Source organism: Pieris brassicae, chromosome 3 (assembly GCF_905147105.1).
Source record: "Pieris brassicae chromosome 3, ilPieBrab1.1, whole genome shotgun sequence".
Classification (NCBI taxonomy): domain Eukaryota; kingdom Metazoa; phylum Arthropoda; class Insecta; order Lepidoptera; family Pieridae; genus Pieris; species Pieris brassicae.
Genome location: NC_059667.1, coordinates 5,053,704 through 5,073,093, shown reverse-complemented (window position 1 = coordinate 5,073,093; position 19,390 = coordinate 5,053,704). Strand labels below are relative to the sequence as shown.

Below are 19,390 nucleotides of genomic sequence, written 5' to 3'. Positions count from 1 at the left end.
GAGAAACAGTTATCTCTTAATAGTGACAGATTTTATTTCATTACATGAATAGTCCATCCATGTATTTGCTAAGTCATTAAAGCAAGTGAACTAATACATATTATATTTATAATTGAACATAATTCTAAGCCCTTATATTGAATGATGTAAGAAAACAGAAAAGAAATGAATTGTTAAAATCTTGAGCAAAAACTTATGCAATGATACAGCCCATGTGGCAGTTAACATTTTTCAATATATACTTAAACCTAGGTGAGACCGTGATTTTCACAATCGCTTACTGATATTGCGACTATGACAATGACTTTGAGTGATTGATGCGATAGTAATTCCGGACACCGTTGCTCGTATCCAATACAGCTGGTATGTATGGACATAAAGCATTATAGTACCAAGTGCAATGAAGTTGTTATAATCATCAGAATTGTAATTAATGATACATATTAGTAATATTTAATTAAGGACCCTGAGCTTGCGACTTACCATTGTTTGCGTCTGTTAGCACATGCAAAATTCCACACAGTGTTGCTGGGACTGAGTTCGACTGTTCTATAGTATTACATCCTTTAGTATCGGTTTGAGCTGGCTCAAATAACGCTAAGTCCAACCCGTCCATATCACTTCGCACTGATGTCCTATCTTCTTCCACCGCCCCATCGGAAAACTGTTCAGGCGATTCCACCTCTTTCGGACTGCGACTGCACACGCCATCACTGAGAGGATCGCAGCAACACGTATCAGAGAAAGGTTCAAAGTCTCTACAATCAAACTCGCATCGCTCAAAACTGTCACAAGTACACGATGACAAAGCATCTGACTCCGAGCCATTCACAACAAACAAATTTGCTCCATTTACATCTTTCTGTTGAGCTTCTTGAGACGATATAAAAAACACATTAGATGCGTATGGCACTTTTTGTTGAACAACGTCATTACTATCCAATCTTTCACTGGAGAAATTTAGATCTTTTTGGTGCGCGACACTTTCTACTGGAGAGCGACAGTCTTCATAACGAGCGAAACTTGATGTATCGGTCAAATTTGAAGATCTATCTACGGAATATGCATCTGCGTAGGGATCTCCTCCATCGCTGTGTGGTAGGCGGTAAGGAACGTGGGAGCGCGCGCCATGGAAGATAGTTGTGTAAGGGCAAGTGTGCAGGGGTCGAGAACGGTCTGCACGACGAGGATAGCTAGCGGCAAAGGGGTCACGAGGTGGACCCCCTTCGGCTTCGATGAACGCCTCACTCGTCGACAGCACGTTGTACCGCCAGTCTGGCATCGCTAAACACCATCACTCCATTAAATCACTAATACGAATCTCTTCTCCTCATAGTTCACTAAATATGACCCACTTTCTAGTAACTGAGGAAAATCAATTTCACTACGGTTGGCATCCGCAACTGCGCAAATATTAATAAAAACCAGTTATGCACTTAGAATGACATCATTGTACGCATGATTGTTTCTGCATGTTGAAAGTCTAAATAATGTTTTTAACCTTATTTGTCAATACATGTGCATTATTAATTAAACGCAATCTAATCTCGTTTCCTTATCGCTGATAATAAATTATATATTACTAATTATTTATTTTATCAAAAACTGTTAAGCACTTATTAAGTTTAAAAATTAAAAGTGCGGAGTAAATCGTAGTACCATAATGTATATTTTTCAAAAGAGATAATAAGCGTTTATACTTTGTATAACTCATACTTTTATCATCTAGAAGAGAATAAAAAATGAGATTATTCACACAAAATTCGGCAGTTCGCGGAAAATCTCCAAATTAATTAAATTAAGGCATTGCAAAATTGCAAGGTTATAAAGGCAACGACTATCGATTAATTACAACATTTGAGGCTAATTAAAAAATGTGTAGATATTTTAAATATTTCATCCGGTAAAGAGGAATTGTGTAAGTATAAAAGGTCAATGCCTGAGAGTCGTGCTTAGAAAACGCAATTATTTTGTAAGTACTTTGAAATTGTTATAGCGGGCTGATAATAACAGATGCGGGCCTGTCCAGTCTTTAAGCTTATTGTACCAGAATAGGCTTTCGTGAAAAGTGAATAGTTAATCGTTTGTAGTTCGTGATGCCCGCAGCCAGAGATCTTATATAGATATTGCGGCCGGTTTGGTAAGAATACACTTAGGAACACAATTTATCATGATACAAATCATTGATTACAAAATAAGAATTTAGTTTTTACAAAATTAATAAGGTACATTGTTAAATAAAATCTTTTGATATTTTTGTTTGAAAACATAAACAATAACACCTTAGAAGTCAATAGTTTTGTTTCCCTATTTGATTAACTTCGGCAACATTAGTGTAAAGAATGGCGAAATGAGGATTTCAAACCAGGTCTGCAGATGTCATCTCATCTAACTACCCCTTATTAACTTTTACTTACATACTGGCTGGGCTGATATTGTACCGTACGTAAACTTTCAACTCTCAAAAAGTAACCCAATATATTGCTATAAATAAACAGATACAATATTTTTATATTAAACTTAATTTTCCCGAAAGCACACAATCCATACATAGTTTGATTTACCTATTCACTAATACAATCAATATAATACGTAATGCCAAAAGTAGTAAAACCGTTAAAAAACACTCCGCTCAACACTGTCACAAAAAATACTATCAGCTTGCGTACGCGCATGACAACGGTGCGCGTTCTGAGTCGCGCCCAGGCAGACTGGATGTTAACCGCGCAGGGCGACTTACACTGGGGCTTGAATTTTGAACACTACGATTTTCCTATACATTATATTTTTTTTATTTTGAGCTAAATCTCAAGTCGTACAAGCATTACAAATATGATTAGACGCTACATTAAACTTAATATTTTGGGTATAGTTTAACTATTTTCAAAATTATGGTTAATTTAATGAAGAGTCGTTATTCGTTAACTATTTTTCTTGAACAATTAGGTCACAAAATTACTAGATCATTTTTAGAAGTTACTTTCAACAATATTTATAAAAAATAAGCATTTTCAATCGATAATAATTACTATTTGATTAAATGAAGCAATCTTCTTGCATCAACGAAACGTTACAAAGCCAAGTGAGTAATTCAAAATTGTACACCTTCCGGACAGTATCATTTCAAGTTACATCTAGTAGCTTATCCATTTGAGCTTTTTAGTATAATAAACTTACTGTAAGCCTAGATTAGTAGTAGAAAGACTGACTCCGGAGTAGGAAGAAGGACTAAACTTTCTACAGTTGTTTGTAAAGAACTATAATAATATTACTACTAATTTAAATGAGGCCGCTACTTTGCAAATGACGATCACAAATGATAATATAAATATAACCGAATAATAAAAAATAAATCATTTATGATTTTGTTTGAAATTTGACAGAGCAGATTTTCTAGGAGTTAGCGCCAATCGCAAACAACATTTGGTATGAACGATATAATACTTTGCTTATTATATTATATATAAGTGTTTATGCATACATAAACATGCATTATACCATTAACCCTATCCACAAATTAGTCTATATCAAATCTGAAATCAAGTTCAGATAAATTCTTTCATATTTAATATATAATTTAAACCAATAACACCATTTAAGGTCACATTAATGGTGCATTTCGTATGAAATAATAGCCTGGAGCTTAAGGATGGGGCTGGATCATAAACATAGTACGGAAACATCTCGTCGTAAGTAAAGGTACGAGGTTTATGTGCGCTCTGAATGTTAATGTACCGGCTCAGTAGAATTAATTTTCTGGTAAGACTTATTTCATAGATGCATCTGATGAGAAATATTTTATTTTCTCTAAATATTAATATTTTCTCAACAATTTGTTTTTGTACAGATTTATAATATTGAAAACATAAGCATACAATTTTAATTTATTTCCAATATTTAAGAATAATCTTTCAAAAGATATTTAATAACCAGTCCCGACATTCTTTGAGTCGGTTAATAAAATCCAGATGTCACAATTTGATACGGCAATGACAATTGACAATCATAAAAAAACTTTCAAAACTATTCATGATAATATCCCATTTTTAATGCTATTGTTGACTTTGATTTAAACTTATATCCGAGGAAAAAGACTAGAGGGGAAACCATCACACTACCCCATATTCTATAACACAAGTGACTATGAATATCAGGGAACTTTAGATGTACATCTGGTTTTGGGCAGTACGCCTTATAGATATTAAAATTACTTTTTACTTACTATACCTTATTTTGCCTTTCAGTGAATTGACCTTTTTTACAAAATGAGTTCGATTCACAACAGAAACAACACAAAGAAACATTAGACCAACTCATATCTACTTGACTTCGACAATACGGGGGCTGGTTAGTTTTTATCTGATAACTAAAAAGAGGGTGATTTGAACCCCTCGGGTGTAGTATCAGCAATCACACGCGAGCATTATCCTCAAACCAGTTCGTATTTGCATTCGCAGACCGTGTTTAGATTTAACGAGGCGAACTTTAAGTTTTATTACCACATTTTATCTTGAAACATTTATTTCTTAGCTTTACTTGTGAAAAGCAATTAATAAGTTTATGTAACGTGCATACGTACGTTAAATTAACAAGCCATTTAATAATTATTTATTGATGGACAAACGTCTGGGATAAAAATATGTATCTTTAAAGCAATTAAATGAATGTAACAAGTATTAACACGTTGGTTTAATGTTACGTAAATATCATTATTAAGAAACTTCTGGAAAATGACAAATGGGAATATTTTTTTAAATTTACATTAAGGCTGATTCTATAAATAAAAGTTGGATTCACACGGGAAGCTACTAGCTATGTATGCGTATATACAAACTAAACTTATGGCGCTCAGTTTACTAAAGATTAAGTCAATATTTCCTGAGAGCATAGGTAAATATATAGTATCATGGTATCATATTTCAAATTAGACATTTTTTTGTGGTGATATTGTAATTTATTAATTGATAATACTAAAACACTAACAACCCGCAATGACAGAGTTAATTCGGACATCTTCTTTAAATTAACAATTCTATACAAATATTTTTCAATTCGAACTAATAAGTTCCTAAGGTAACGAAAACATCAATAAGGAAGTATAAAAATTCAAAAGACTATATAATAAAGTATGTAAAATATTTATGATGTGAAAAAATAGCAATAGGGTTCATCAACTTCACGGCAATTAAGAACAATGACGCCCACTGTAACACCAACATCCGTCATTTCAAATCACCAAACCATTAATCGAGTTGCAAAAATTCTTAGTGAACAATAATTAAAATATAATCAGACAAAAAGTATGCATACCTAATTAATAAGGAGATTGTTATATGATAGCGTTTTTTATGTGCCAGTATTTCGCGCCATAAGTAATAATATTTGTAACTATAACTTGGTACTAGGTAGGAACCAAGTACAAGGAAAACAGTATCTGTGTATGCTTTATTCTATATAATGTCTCTGTAATGTAACTTTATGGTATGTTTAACAATAACCACAATTAAATTTATGTTAATATTAAAATCATTATAATGTTTATTTTTATAATTTTTTAAAATATATTTATATGTTTGTCGAGAAATGTATGCTACTGCCATCTAGAGTAAAAGATCTTCATTTACTTAGCACCCGATATTTATCAATGATTCAAAAGTCATCGCACAGATGGCGTTACTACATTTCTTATTATATCTACTCAGCACTAGAGGGCAGAACTAATACAAATAGAACAATGCTTTAAAATAATAAATGTATGATGAAATAATAAAACATTAAACAAAGTAATATCAAATTCCTCAGGACAAAAGGAAACAAGGGCACTCCATATATACATAGGTAGTCGACGTGAACACTCTTAACAAGTTACCCGATATTGTATATAAAAATGTGTTATAAACGTATTCCATGTCCTAAGAAGTTTGGATAAAAGTTAAAAACGAAAGTGTACATAATTTTGAAGCTCTAATCAAATCTCAAGAAAAAAATTATATGTTTTGTATAGTCTTTGATGTTGATACACTATAATCGGCATGTCAAAATAAGTAGTCAAATCCCTAGAGCAATCAATCTTACCTTATGTATCGTATCGTATATTTAAGATAAAATATGTACAATTTTGCATGATATACGTACTACTAGACACTTTTACGGGTTTAAATAAAAGTAGTATTATAATTTATATGTAATATGTAAATATAAACTTTCAAGCTAATAAATGACATGTAGTATTAATTGGATTTAAAAATATCATTACGCCGTAGAGTCAAAACTTAGGTGTATAATATTATAGGTATATGAAGTGCAGAAGACAATACTCTGCATTGGCATTGTACGGAGTTAAGGACATGAATATGTAAATATTTTACGAAATTGGTATGGTGAGATCACTGATTTGGTAAACGCCTGGACACGTCCTTCCTCAGTCCTCACCCATCCGGTGCAACGCAAACGTACGGTTAATTACGAATATATAATGGCACTTGGACATATTTTTACTCATTCCTCATTCCCACTTCAATAATAATAATCCTTAGTACTTTGGTTAAAAATATAGCTTTCTTGATATATGTTTATTTGACATAACCTTACATAAAATGAGTTTGCAAGTTATCGCTATTCCTAGGATGATTATATTATTATTTATGTGAATAGTTTTGTACAAATTAATATAATTAGAAAAATCAATCTAGTATTCATTTTAATATTTTCGTGGTTAGAAGTTAGAACACTTATTTTCCAAATATATTTAAGCATGGTTGTATACAATATTGTTTAAACTATTTCAACTGTGTTCTTAAAAACACGTAAATTGGATTGTCGTGTTGAGTATGGATTCTTTTAAACAATCGGTCTATTGATCTGTAATCAGCTGTTAATAGAACGCATGATAAAACAGCTCGTACGTGTTAAAATCGATGACTGTGTATTACAGTATAATTACAAAACTTGTTTAGCTGAATCAATAAAATATTAGAGAAAATCAAGTTTGCAACTTCCGTGTTTAATTTAATGGACGCAAAGAAAATCATACGTGCGAAAAAGTAGACACATTCCTATTAAAGCGTTTAGTTTTGAATTGATATTGAATTCGGATTATAAGCCAAAATTTCATTATATATAATGGATACGAAAATTTGAGCGAAAAAAGTTTCGGTGGTTTAATCTACCTTTAGAATTATGTTAACATCAAAGAGTATACTAATTTAGCGGACAATATAACATGACATGTCAAAATTAAAATAGAAAACCGTTATCAATAGCACATACTAACAACGTGTTTGTCAGAAATTATTTAATAAAGCCTTTAAGTAATATTTTGCTTTTGGCTAATATTATAAATACATCTTTCTTATTTATTTTGTTATTAATTTAATTAACAGAAAACTCGATGTTATACAAATAAAATGTCTTAGTAAATACTATTTCAAGTTTATATACTATAATATAATCGACAACCAGTTTATTATAGACATTATAAATATATACAATAAAAGTAGATTTCAGGCTTAAAAACTATTTAAATTAATCCTTAACAACTAAACCTTAAATGAGGAAGACGACCAAATTAATCGGATATAAATAAATAGGATTAAAACTCTCAATTCGTGTTAGCTAAAGTTGTGTTGTAAGTTAGGTTTTAATTCTGAAGCCAAAAAACATCAATACTTAACAATAGCATAACTAATCATAAAATAATGAAAACAAATACCCTTATGTTATCTTTTTCCTGATTACCTGATGAGCTAGGACCACTAAAAATATGTCACTAGGATCCTTTAATTATTTTCATTACCAAAATTGTTCGGGTTCTGTTTGTAATGCTTGCTCTATTCTCTATCTTATATTTGAAAAATTTCTTTATTTGTATTCGAAGTAGTTTTATATACAGGATAAGTGATAATTTGACGTAAGTATTCTCTTTAGGTCGTGATAGGGGTGACCATTTGCGATCGAACAAATCCAGAGATCATAGAATCTAGATTCAATGTCATTGTTAAATTGGTTAAATTTACTTTATAGACGCCCATAATATTATTATAATTTATGTATTTATTACAGTTAATTATGCAACATATTGCCTTTATACTAGTTATGTGAATAACATTAAAAATCGTCTAGTTGAATAAATTACTGTCGCAATATACATAGCTTCGGTAAATTTCAACAGAATACCACACATTCGCAATACTAAATGTAATTATGTAAAAAATTTGAACACAATGAAAATTAATTTCTTCAGACATATTAAGCGTACTTTTATAACATTGGATTGAGTTATTAAATGCGTTCTGCACACCACATAAAGTTATGTTGCTGCATGCTTTTCTTTACAAACGAACCGATCAATTACACCTATATGAAGTGAAGAGGGTTGAAAAATAATGTAAATAGAACCAACGGTAATTCCTTTACTCTCGTCATATACTATTTTGACTCAGATTCCAAGGGCAAGTACTGTATAGGGTTCAGACATTAGCAGCAACTTAGAAAAAAGGCAAATTGAATTAAAACATTTAAAAGAGACATACAGAACTGCAGAATAATATTACATTCGATTAAATTATCAAAAAAACTTAGATAAGTTAATCAAACCGCTTTCTCTAAGATAAAAGATGTGTCAATTGAAACCCCTCATTCGTAAGAACCATTTTTTAGATTATTAGGAATCCGCAAATATTTAATCACCCCCAAATCCCAATTCAAAATGCAATAAAACGAAAAAGGGGACACATTCGAGGGTGGAACCATCGGTTATTTTGTTTCTTATTCTATTTAACTACGTATTTTTGTTTTCATACTAACATAACATTGTCTTTAAGGAAACATTACGTCGTATTATTCTTTGTCCCTAGATTATGTTCAAATATTAATGCGAACGAGAAAAAATTAATATAATACAAGAAGGTTTATCGCTTAAATTAATTTAAATAACCTAATAAATTTATAGTAATTAAACTTTACAATACAACCTAAAGCAAGGTCACAGGAAACCGATACACATATATAAAACGTCAACACAATTACGTCGATAAAATTATTATATAATATATAAGCCTAGCCTACTAACAAATTCCTACAATTGAAATCGTTTTATTAAAATTTTATAGCCATAGCTTCACAGGGAGATAAAGTAACACTTGCATCTATTATAAAGTAACTGCCTCTGCGAACTTTGTTTCGCCTTACTATGTTTTTTTACTCAGCCTACCTTTTCGGTACCTAAATACCTATTATATACATATATATGCAACATTTTGCTGTGCTACTCCATAGAGACTCATCGCTACTAAATTTTCCTATTTCTCTCCAGAAATAGTTTTTTCAGAGTTCAAGTTCAAGTTATTATTTATATAAAAAAATATTTACAAATACTTTTATAACTTTCACACTATAATTATAATGCCTCGTCAAATAAAATCGACAAGATGGACAATTTTAATAATTATATATTTTAATATTATTCCTTATGTCAATATGGGGTATCTTATAGGCCCTATTTCTACCTCTTAACTGATACGGTAATACTTCTAAGAAAACTGTAATAGCATGTAAAGGTTATATACGAGCATTTCAATTTCACGAAAACATTTTTCTTTTTTCGTTTAGGGACTTTCGCATAGGGTTGTTAAAAGAGGGCAGACTTGAGGACTCCATTATCTCAAAGCGAAATGTGTTCCCTGATATAAGGTTCCCTGTTTACCGTAGTGTGCTGGAGAAAATCTAACCTTTGTCACTTTGTTTTTTTATTTAATATAAAATGATTTTTTAATTAAAAATGATGACTCAAAAAAAACTACGGTCTCCAAAATAAAATCTCCACGCTTTCATAAGAATATCATATAAATGTAAATAATAATACACCTAAACAACTATCGGCCTTGTCATCTGTTATGTAATGCATATTTTAAGTAAAAAAATTTCATCTTTTCTATTCCTGACTTTTTGAAATCTTTCTTCGCATAGTATTGTCTTTTGTTAACATAGCTTTTACACATTAAGAAAACACTTTTTACACGGAGTGAAGTTATGTATTATTATTATAAAAATATAATTATTTACATAGTTTTAAATTTAAAAGTTTCCGACGTTTCGCGTGCTTTACAGCGTGAATTTAATTCTATATATCCACCACAGTTTTCTTAATCTTTCTTCGATTTTGGTATGGTCTTGTAGTGTACAGTAATAATACGTACCTATACGGTCTGACTATTCGGTGTTGATGTACAGAATCATTACCTATATAAATCTTTACTGAATTATAGTCTTATCTTGATGATTTTATATCATAAAAAGCAAAGCACCTTAATATACAAAGCAGTTTTCAATATCAATACATCACGTAAAGTTATCTACTTGTTCGTAAATCTTTAATGAATTACATCGCCTGTTGTTTTGTTTATCGTCACCCGCTGTTATGGCAACCGACATCAATCGAAACGCAAGCACATATACATTAAAGTCTGCTAAAATTCTAACAAATAAATATTTATTTAGTACATTTGAATGCGTTTAAATTATACGCATAATTGTACAACTGACCGTCTTATGTGACTTTGGTTGGTAAAAGACTGTCCGATTCCGATGACCTAGACATCAACTCCTAGTGTACCAATAATTATTTCGGTAATGGAAGGCACACTGATTGCCTTGAGAAAATTAACACGTTTTAAAAATCCCCAATAGAACATTACATTAGTTTAAAAGAAAGGTACACAATACTATTTAAACATGTCATTAATAAGCGATCTCTTCCAGGCAAGCCGAATAAGTTATTCGTCAGTTTAACAAGCGAATATTATCGTCTAGCCTAGTTTTTCTTTCTCTGCCAACAGTTGACCTTAATTACAAACAACTTAATAAATTTTAAAGGACAGTTCACACTTAACTGTCCTCAATTAAGAGTGACATTATTTAGATGAACACTATAAAAGGTGAGATGATTTATAGAACTACTATGCGCCATATCCCGCCTGTCGTAATAAAAGTTTTGCAGATAGGTTATATGTCTCAGTGCTTTGTCTCTATTTATGTATGCTCTAGGTAGCCTATGAAAAAGCGAAATAAACTGTCTTTATTCTGATCCCATTTTCATAATAAGAAGGAAAATGTATGAGACATCACGTACATTACTGTGCTTTAATTGATCAAATAATGGCTATAGCATTTGCTCATAAAATGCCAATTTAAAAATAATAAGTGGTTAATTAAATTCTTTACGACAATCATACGATCGGACTACAGGTAGACATTGAGCAACGGTGTGACCTCGTTTGATAATTGAATTAAGTATGCAATTTTCTTCTTTGCTATTTGTTCTATTGTGTTGTTAAATAAAACGTATTAATACTGGGAATCTAGCCTCAACCTACATTATAGTCCCCTAAGTTATTAACTTATTATTGCAAATGAATAGTAAAGATATCGACACATCAGTAGGGGTTGGTAAGCGTCTGGACCGGCGTCTGTCAATAATTCGCAGAAATAGGCGTTGTCATGGCAACGAGGGTGCCCTGTAGGCATGCACAATGCAAGCGAGGGCTGAGGGTGGAGTAAAAAGGCCGTTGTCTAGCTTCGGCTTCAGTTACGCCTTTCATTTATGTCAACCATGGAAACAGTTTGTCTGTATTTTGCCATCTAAATTACTGGGCAGAAAAATGCACGCCCGCTCATTGTAATATCGTTTTGTGTAGTTCTCATGAATTTACACAACAATAGGCCATGAAAGTCGTGACATAAAATCGTGGAAGTTAAAGAAGACTAATTCTTTCACATATAAATACTATTTCTCTTTTACAACTAAACTTCAACAAGCTTAGCGGACACTTATTAACACATTAAACGTAATTTAACCTGGTCAAAATTTAAAAATATCACTATTTTTATTCAATTTTTCTTGTAAATAATTTTACACAAGATAAAGATTTGATGACTTAAAGTCTGAGATCTTGAAAATTTAAAGCATATCTTTTGATTCGTGATAATATACCAGTTTTACCAACGTACAAATTATATCAAGGACGTAATTAACATTTTAATTTGAGGATTCCGCTTATCTGTTCTTAAATTATATTTCAACGTATTTCCGTAGTTTTTAAGTATTATAAGTTAAAAAAATATATAATGTTCTTCTTATCTTTACATAAAAGTTTTCCGAACCCCAAAATTGATATACTTTCGTAATCTTTTTTTTTAATGTTATTAAGTTGTAGAATACGCAGCATCATGTTATAGTAATATACAATAATAAAAATTGAGATTGTCATTCTTATTTTTAACAAGTTAATTTGTTTTATCTAATTATAACATTATTTTTTGTTAACTAAAAAGTATACTAAAATATTTTACATGTCAATAACCGTTGACAGAGCAACGACCTAAGTTGGAAGTTCGCATGAAATCACCATTTTAATCTGATCCATTGTTAACTCTACAATCTACTTGTAAAATAAACTTTAATTTGAAGTAGGTAAATTTACCTACCTACAAGAAGTAAATAATATATATTATATATTAAAATGTTAAGTTATTTTTTTTTCAGATACAAATAAAGCCGTGATAAGAACTAATTTAGTAAATATCCCATGTTGGCCAAGTCATTTTTTCTCATGGTAATAAGAGAATGTCATCCAGTCTCTTGAGACTCGCTCCACTGAACCAAGCCAACTAAAATATCATATTATTAATATTAAATCGTACACATACATGTATATGTCATTAAATAACAGTAACATTTCAATACTTTTGATCGCTATGTAAATATAAGACATTTCTTTTGAATTCGTTGTTTATGTGAATATTCACTATGAGACATAAATCTTGCAAAGTAATTTGAAGTAGTGAAGGATTCCGCAGGAAAATATTCTTTGTAAGGTTTTTTGTTTTATGAAGCGAAGTTCTTTTATTTTTGGATGGATTGTGTATATATATTGAATAATCGACTTCTTCTTCTTCTTCAACTGCCATGTCTTTTGGCTCGAGAAAGTTGTAATGTACTGGTAACTGGCATTTGACCGAAAACACATTACATAAAAAGGTCGGTATTACGAAATTTGTTTTCACCAAGCGTACATTATACAGGTTGTTTTTTAAAAATGATGGTTTATTGTTTAAGTTTTCAGAAGTGTTTATGGTAATCGGCACAGTTAGTATTTTTCTAAAAATAGAGCGGAATATTGCAAATGCCAGCGCGGTAGTCAATGGCGTTAATATAGCAACATTTGGCAATAGAGTGTAGTTGTAATCAAAATATTATAGTTTTCTATCAAGTTGATGAGACAGTCTCTATCTAGCCATAAATTTTGAAGGACTCGAAACGAAGATTATGTGATTAATACAATAAATCCCCGTTAGGTTAAAGAATTTCGGCCGGGCCTTACAATTAAATCTTACATCTACAAACATACTAAATAAAACAAAATTAATTGCACACCTTATAGGGCAAACACAGCATGCGGCAATTATACAAATTTTAATATGTAATACCTCGCGTAAACCAAGGCAATGTAAACTTTTATTTATTTATTTCTCTATCTTATTTAGACAAACGGTATGTAAGATAAAACATTACCGGCATTCTTCCTACTTCTTAAATAGTCAATCTAAAGATGGAAATTTTTCAATAGACTGACGTTGCTCTTTTCATTGTCTTGACATTCGACAGCTAGGCCACTGGGAAATAAAAAGAAAACATAGCTCGAGCGCCAATACTCGGACAAAAACTTATTTTTAGATGTAACAGCAACGCTGATTGTTCGCCTTTGTATAGCATTTTAATTAAGATACACAAAAATACCATTACCAACAAATTTTGAAATTTTAGTAATCTTTTATTGAGTCAAATTTGTGAAAAATTATGATTAGGCTATTTTTATCACCGTAATGTGTGTACGTACCTAAAGCATCAATATGCAAGTGACTTGTTTTCGTTAATATCGTGGACTGTGCCAGTGAATTTTGTTGCTCCATTTTCAACCTAATTACAGTAATTAATCGATTGCATTGTTAAAAATTTATACAATTCCCAATTGCGTTGAAACAATGAATACGCAATGCGGGGTCATATCGGCTGATAAACACTGAACAGCTGACCGTGGGAGTATTTGACCTCTCAAATATAATTGAATAATGGACCACCAAATATGGGTAGCGTTGCTTCAACAATTTCAATGAGTTAAAGTAGTAATGTTAAAAAATACATGTGTAGAATTTCAACCAACAAAACGAACCTAAAAGTTCAAAATACTTTTTAAAATTTTCGATCGCGTTTTAGAGTAATAGTGTTCGCTCATTTTTTTGATAAATTTCACTAATTTATGGTACTAATGCGATGCTTGAATACTGAGGTTCTATTGATTTTGACTACATTTTTCTCACTAAAAAATGTATTATTACATGTTTAATACTTTTATCAGGTAAACAATCGTGATAACAATTGACATTACATATTAGGAAAATTTACAGTACATTGTTTGATTTTTTTCCTAAAAACATATACTCAAAGTATTTCTTTGAAACAATGGATCATGAATAGCGTTAGGTATTTCTCACCTTGCCTGGATAAAGCAGTTATAATACTAATTTTGTAACTATTACGTTTACCGAACTAAATTTAAACCTCGTTAAATTGCAATTAAAGAAAAAAAGCTGTCGCTATGTAAAAGTAACAGAAAGTTGTATATCGTATTGACACAGGTTGGTTTCCCTTTACTTATTAGTATTACACAATAATGGAACTTACATGATGTAACTAACCAAAGGTGTACATTGTGCATTCTGTGTTACGATCGAGGAGTGTTTTTCTTTATTTTTTTTAATATTGTACCTAATACTTTTAATATACACAAATTAATAAAACTAATGTGACTAGTACGTACGTTGCTTCTGTCCTTGAGATTTTTGTAGTTTCTTGTAACTAATAAGAAATATTTTAATTTGTCTTATGTGATGTAAACGTTTATTTAGAAGCAATACTATTAGATTACTAAGGTACTCAGATTCTATTTTATTGTACCGTTTAAATAACGTAGTTTACCCTCTTAAAATGAATAAAGTATAAATCATTATATCATAATATTATCTGCTTAAAAAGTATCAACTTTTTATTGAATATTAATACACTATATTCTATACGGTTTATATTTAAGGATAGCCGCCCCTTACAACTACTTCTGTAAAGATACTCAGTGTAAACTTCGAAGATAAAAAACTTATCGACCTTCACTAGAGACAGGATTACCAAAGCTATCTGAACCCACTTCCATTCTGTGACATCTAAATTTAAGCAATTAATTTACTAATGGGAGCTACAGTGATGATCGTACGCTTATCCTGATTTATCGTCAACCCCTAGCGAATGCCTGGAATGACCTAACATCCCCGGGAGGCATAATTATCTCCTCAAGCACGGTTGCACCCTCGATATTGCCACTCTCCCTCGCACTTATTAAGTGATTTCGATTAACTTTATAATGTAGCACATGATACATAAAATAAAGAATAATGTCCATTAAGTACAGGTTAATTTAAATGAGCCTAGAATACATAAGTAAATATTTGTTACTCACGATACAATTACTACTAATTCTTCACTTGTTGGTAATAAAATAAAAAATCAATGGCGCTACAACCTTTTTAGGTCTGGGCCTCATATTTCGGTTCTATTTCATGATCATTTGTTAATCTAATAGGCAAGTAGGTGATCAACCTTCTGTACCTGACGCACGCCGTCGACTTTTTGTGTCTACGGCAAGCCGGTACTTAACTAAACTAACTAACTAACTTGTTGGTAATAGTCTTAATAAAGTTGAAACAAACAAAATAAAACAGTTTTTATATAAGAATGTACTTTATAGGCATGGCACGTGTTACAATCTAACGGTCCCCACACCATTGGACCACGTCAATTTGTACGTGTAACTTACATTGAATAAAACGTAAGACACATACTTCATAGTACAACTACATTATTTTTTTATTTCAAACTGATTTTTTCCTAATATAAGTCGTGAAAGCCTGGACATTGGCAACATTTAAGGAATTATAGCTCATTGACGATTTTATTAACGACAAATGTAAATAGCATATCTCTGATGGTAATTAGAGCCAAATAATATTTTCCCTATAAGTAACCTCCATCTTCATGATAAAAAAGCTTACAATGGTACTTTTATTATTCATTTTTACTTTATTTATATTATCAATTGTGGAATATGAAGTTAGAACTGGCACCTTCGACGAAAACGTCAAAACTGCTACAGTCACCAATAAATCTGTTATTGCAGAGCAAGGACTGTTGTCTTTGCCTGGGGCAAAAATATTATATAGGCTTTACAAATTTTATATATAGTTATCCATAAATATATAAAACTAAAAGTGTGTTATTTGATTGTGTTTGTTTTACAAAAGTAGAAAAACGTAAATATTCATTGACGTTAAGTGATTTGGTGTTTACTCTTCCATTGGCGATTCCGAGAAAATTTTCACTTTTTATGTAAATCCTGAGTTATATGCATCATGAAACACGAATAACATTTACTTATTCAAGGCACGACCAGGGTGTGGATTTTCTTGCATTATTCATCTATTAGTCATGTTAAGTGAGAGAAAACTCTTATATATTTTCTAAATTGATCTAAATATTTAGTATCATACACTGAAATTTAAGTAAGTATTATAGGAGATCTTCCTCTCCCGATTTAATTTCAGCAAAATAATAAACTTGGCGAAGTAATAAGATTTTCAAAACCTTGGATTAAATCGGAAACTTAACCAGATGCATGTTTATCTGCTTAAATTTAAACAGAGGTAAAGAGAGGAAGAGGAAGTATTAATTGGGATGTGGATACCAGAACACACTTTTTGGAAATTGACTACCAAAGTAGAATTTAATAGTATGGTTTTGCAGTAATAATAGACGTGTTACAAAGTTTAGGTATCTGTGGAAAAGGCTATACATTAAAAATATTTATTCTATTTGACTTTGAAATACGCTTTTATAATAAGCTACATTGAGTATACTAAATAGCCACTGGCCTGTAGTAAACATTATCCATTCAGGTAAAAATATTTTCATGAATACTATAAATATTTGGACTGTAAGAAAAGCTAATTTACGTACTTATCAATAGGTAGAGATACCATTTTACTATATATATGAGCAGAAGTTTCAATCGCGCCAATTCTGGAAATAAGTGCACATGTACCGTATGTGGATGGAATTTTCATATTATGGTGATGTGAGAAAGATGTCCCACCTATTAGCATGTCTAAATAAAGATAGCTAGAAAGCAAATCGATCAATCTTTGCCACGCCAACGTAAAACGGAACTTGATAGTAGAAATCCAAAAGCCCTAACATTATGGTTTAATAAAAAATATAATAAACAATATGATATAATTCACACATGTTAAGTTTAAAGTTTTTTAAACCCTAGAGTAACTCTTAAGGTAAGCTGTCTTGTGCTCTTCTAAAATGTTAAAAATAATTTTAAAATATTAAATTGGTAACTAATAAAGTTCATACGTAAGCTCTGTCCACGTAGGTACGTAGTACTGACTTACGAAACTTGTAAGAATGTATTCTTAGAACTATTTTTCAATGAAATTTGTTAAGATTTGAGTACCGAAAAGTCGCTATCATCATATAGACTAAAAGGTACTTTAGTCTACATAAGTATAAGCCAGATAATAAAAATAATAGGCAATCGATTCATGGCCGTTGTTACATACATATGTTGTATTCGATTCAACAGACTTGATCATACATCAAAACTTATTATCGAACTGATTTAATAACATTATATTGATATAAACATACGAATAAAAGACATTTGCAAAATAATCAAGTGTTCACTTACCGCATCTATCTAACCAGCCTTCAGCTCGACAAGGGTATACGATGACTAATTTTATATCATCATTCATCTTGTCTCTTAGATATTAAGTGCTAAAAAATTGCAAGCGCACTGCATCACCAACAAATATACAATCACCGATACTATCGTTAAGAAAGTTTAAAATCAACTATCAATGGTTTCAACCTACTAAAACAAAGATACACTTTCACTTGCTATTGAAAAACCACAAATAGTGAAACCATTACTAATAACGGCCCTAAAAACAAAGTAAATAAAAATGTTGTATTAGAAATAACTAAAAATGGAAACGAATTTTAAAGGTATTATTTGTACCCACATAAAATAAAATATTGGATGTATATTATTAATAAGGAAATCTAATATATTTTTCTAATGTGACAGTACTATCCCTTTTCAAGTTCTTAATTAATACTTAAACAATCTCAACGAAAATAAGTATTTGAAATTTAAAACTAGCACACGTGACAAAACAGTTCTTCTAACATTATTCACATCCACCACCTAACAAGTTTACAAAAAACTGAACTGTGATTTGTCTAATCTGTGATATGTGAATCGGTGTGATTCGTTAGCGAAGCGCGACTTTGTCCGAATGCCACCGAAGAACGAGCTAAATTTTGCCATGGTTACTCGACTATGCGAGAAAGGAACAGCTCTATTATAGCATCTCTCTGTCATCTCGTATTGACCCTCTCACGTGGCTATCATCAGCCACCCTACTGATGAAAATGCGCGCGCAGTTTCTAATATTATGCTGTTCCAATTCTTTTCTCCCACTCATAGTTTTATGCTACCAATATAGGTCTGATAGATCCTATTGGATGAGCTTAAAGATGCTTAATATTAATAGCACAATTTAGACAAATATAATTTTAGGTTTATAAATACGCACATCTAATTAATGAGATATATGTTTTAATTTGTTTTTTTAATTAGCTTCTTTTCATAAGTTAACTATGAATATTTTCAGTACTTACTCAACAATTTTTTTAACTATGACAGCATATATAAAGAAGATTGCAGAAGACGTTGCAGGGGGTCATAAGATCACAGTCAGACAGCAAATAGAAAATATTTGTTTTATATTATTTACAACCTACGTGCATAATTAATATTATATGAGTATTACTATTTCTAATACTACTATTCTTGAGTAATAATGTATGGCTTCAATATAAAACTTTTGAACTGATATACACGTATATTTGTACAAGGAGTGGTATACAAGGAGTGTTCACATAGGCAGGCATATAAGCCAGGCGTTAGATACAGTACATAATAATAATATATGCAATCAATTCTCTTCTGTGTTTTTTTAAATAGAAGACATTTATTTGCTTCGTGCCGGAACGTGATCATAAAAATTTATAAAATTGAAATTCGCGCGATAGTAAAATATGTCTGCTTTCTACTACGGAACTGGTAAATCGAAACTTGCGAGCAAAATAAGGGGTTCATGCTTCTCCATATTATATAGTTGTGCGTTGGTATGTTGAGTTTAAGCGAAGAAG

General features: G+C 31.1%; 1 protein-coding gene across 5 annotated transcripts in view; it reads right to left on the bottom strand.

The window, feature by feature from the left end:
* Positions 1 to 18,119, bottom strand: part of LOC123707121 (ras GTPase-activating protein raskol) — a 113,170-nt gene extending 95,051 nt beyond the window's left edge. For 2 of the 5 annotated variants that reach the window (XM_045656917.1, XM_045656920.1), the window contains exon 1: positions 484 to 1,456. In XM_045656917.1, the coding sequence (XP_045512873.1) occupies positions 484 to 1,282 (799 nt within the window). In that variant the 5' untranslated portion in view covers positions 1,283 to 1,456. Of the gene's footprint in view, positions 1 to 483; positions 1,457 to 2,417; positions 2,539 to 2,564; positions 2,700 to 17,858 lie in introns of those variants that run through there. The other 3 variants (XM_045656919.1, XM_045656918.1, XM_045656922.1) reach the window with 3 other exon arrangements.
* Between the last annotated feature and the right edge of the window lie 1,271 nt (positions 18,120 to 19,390).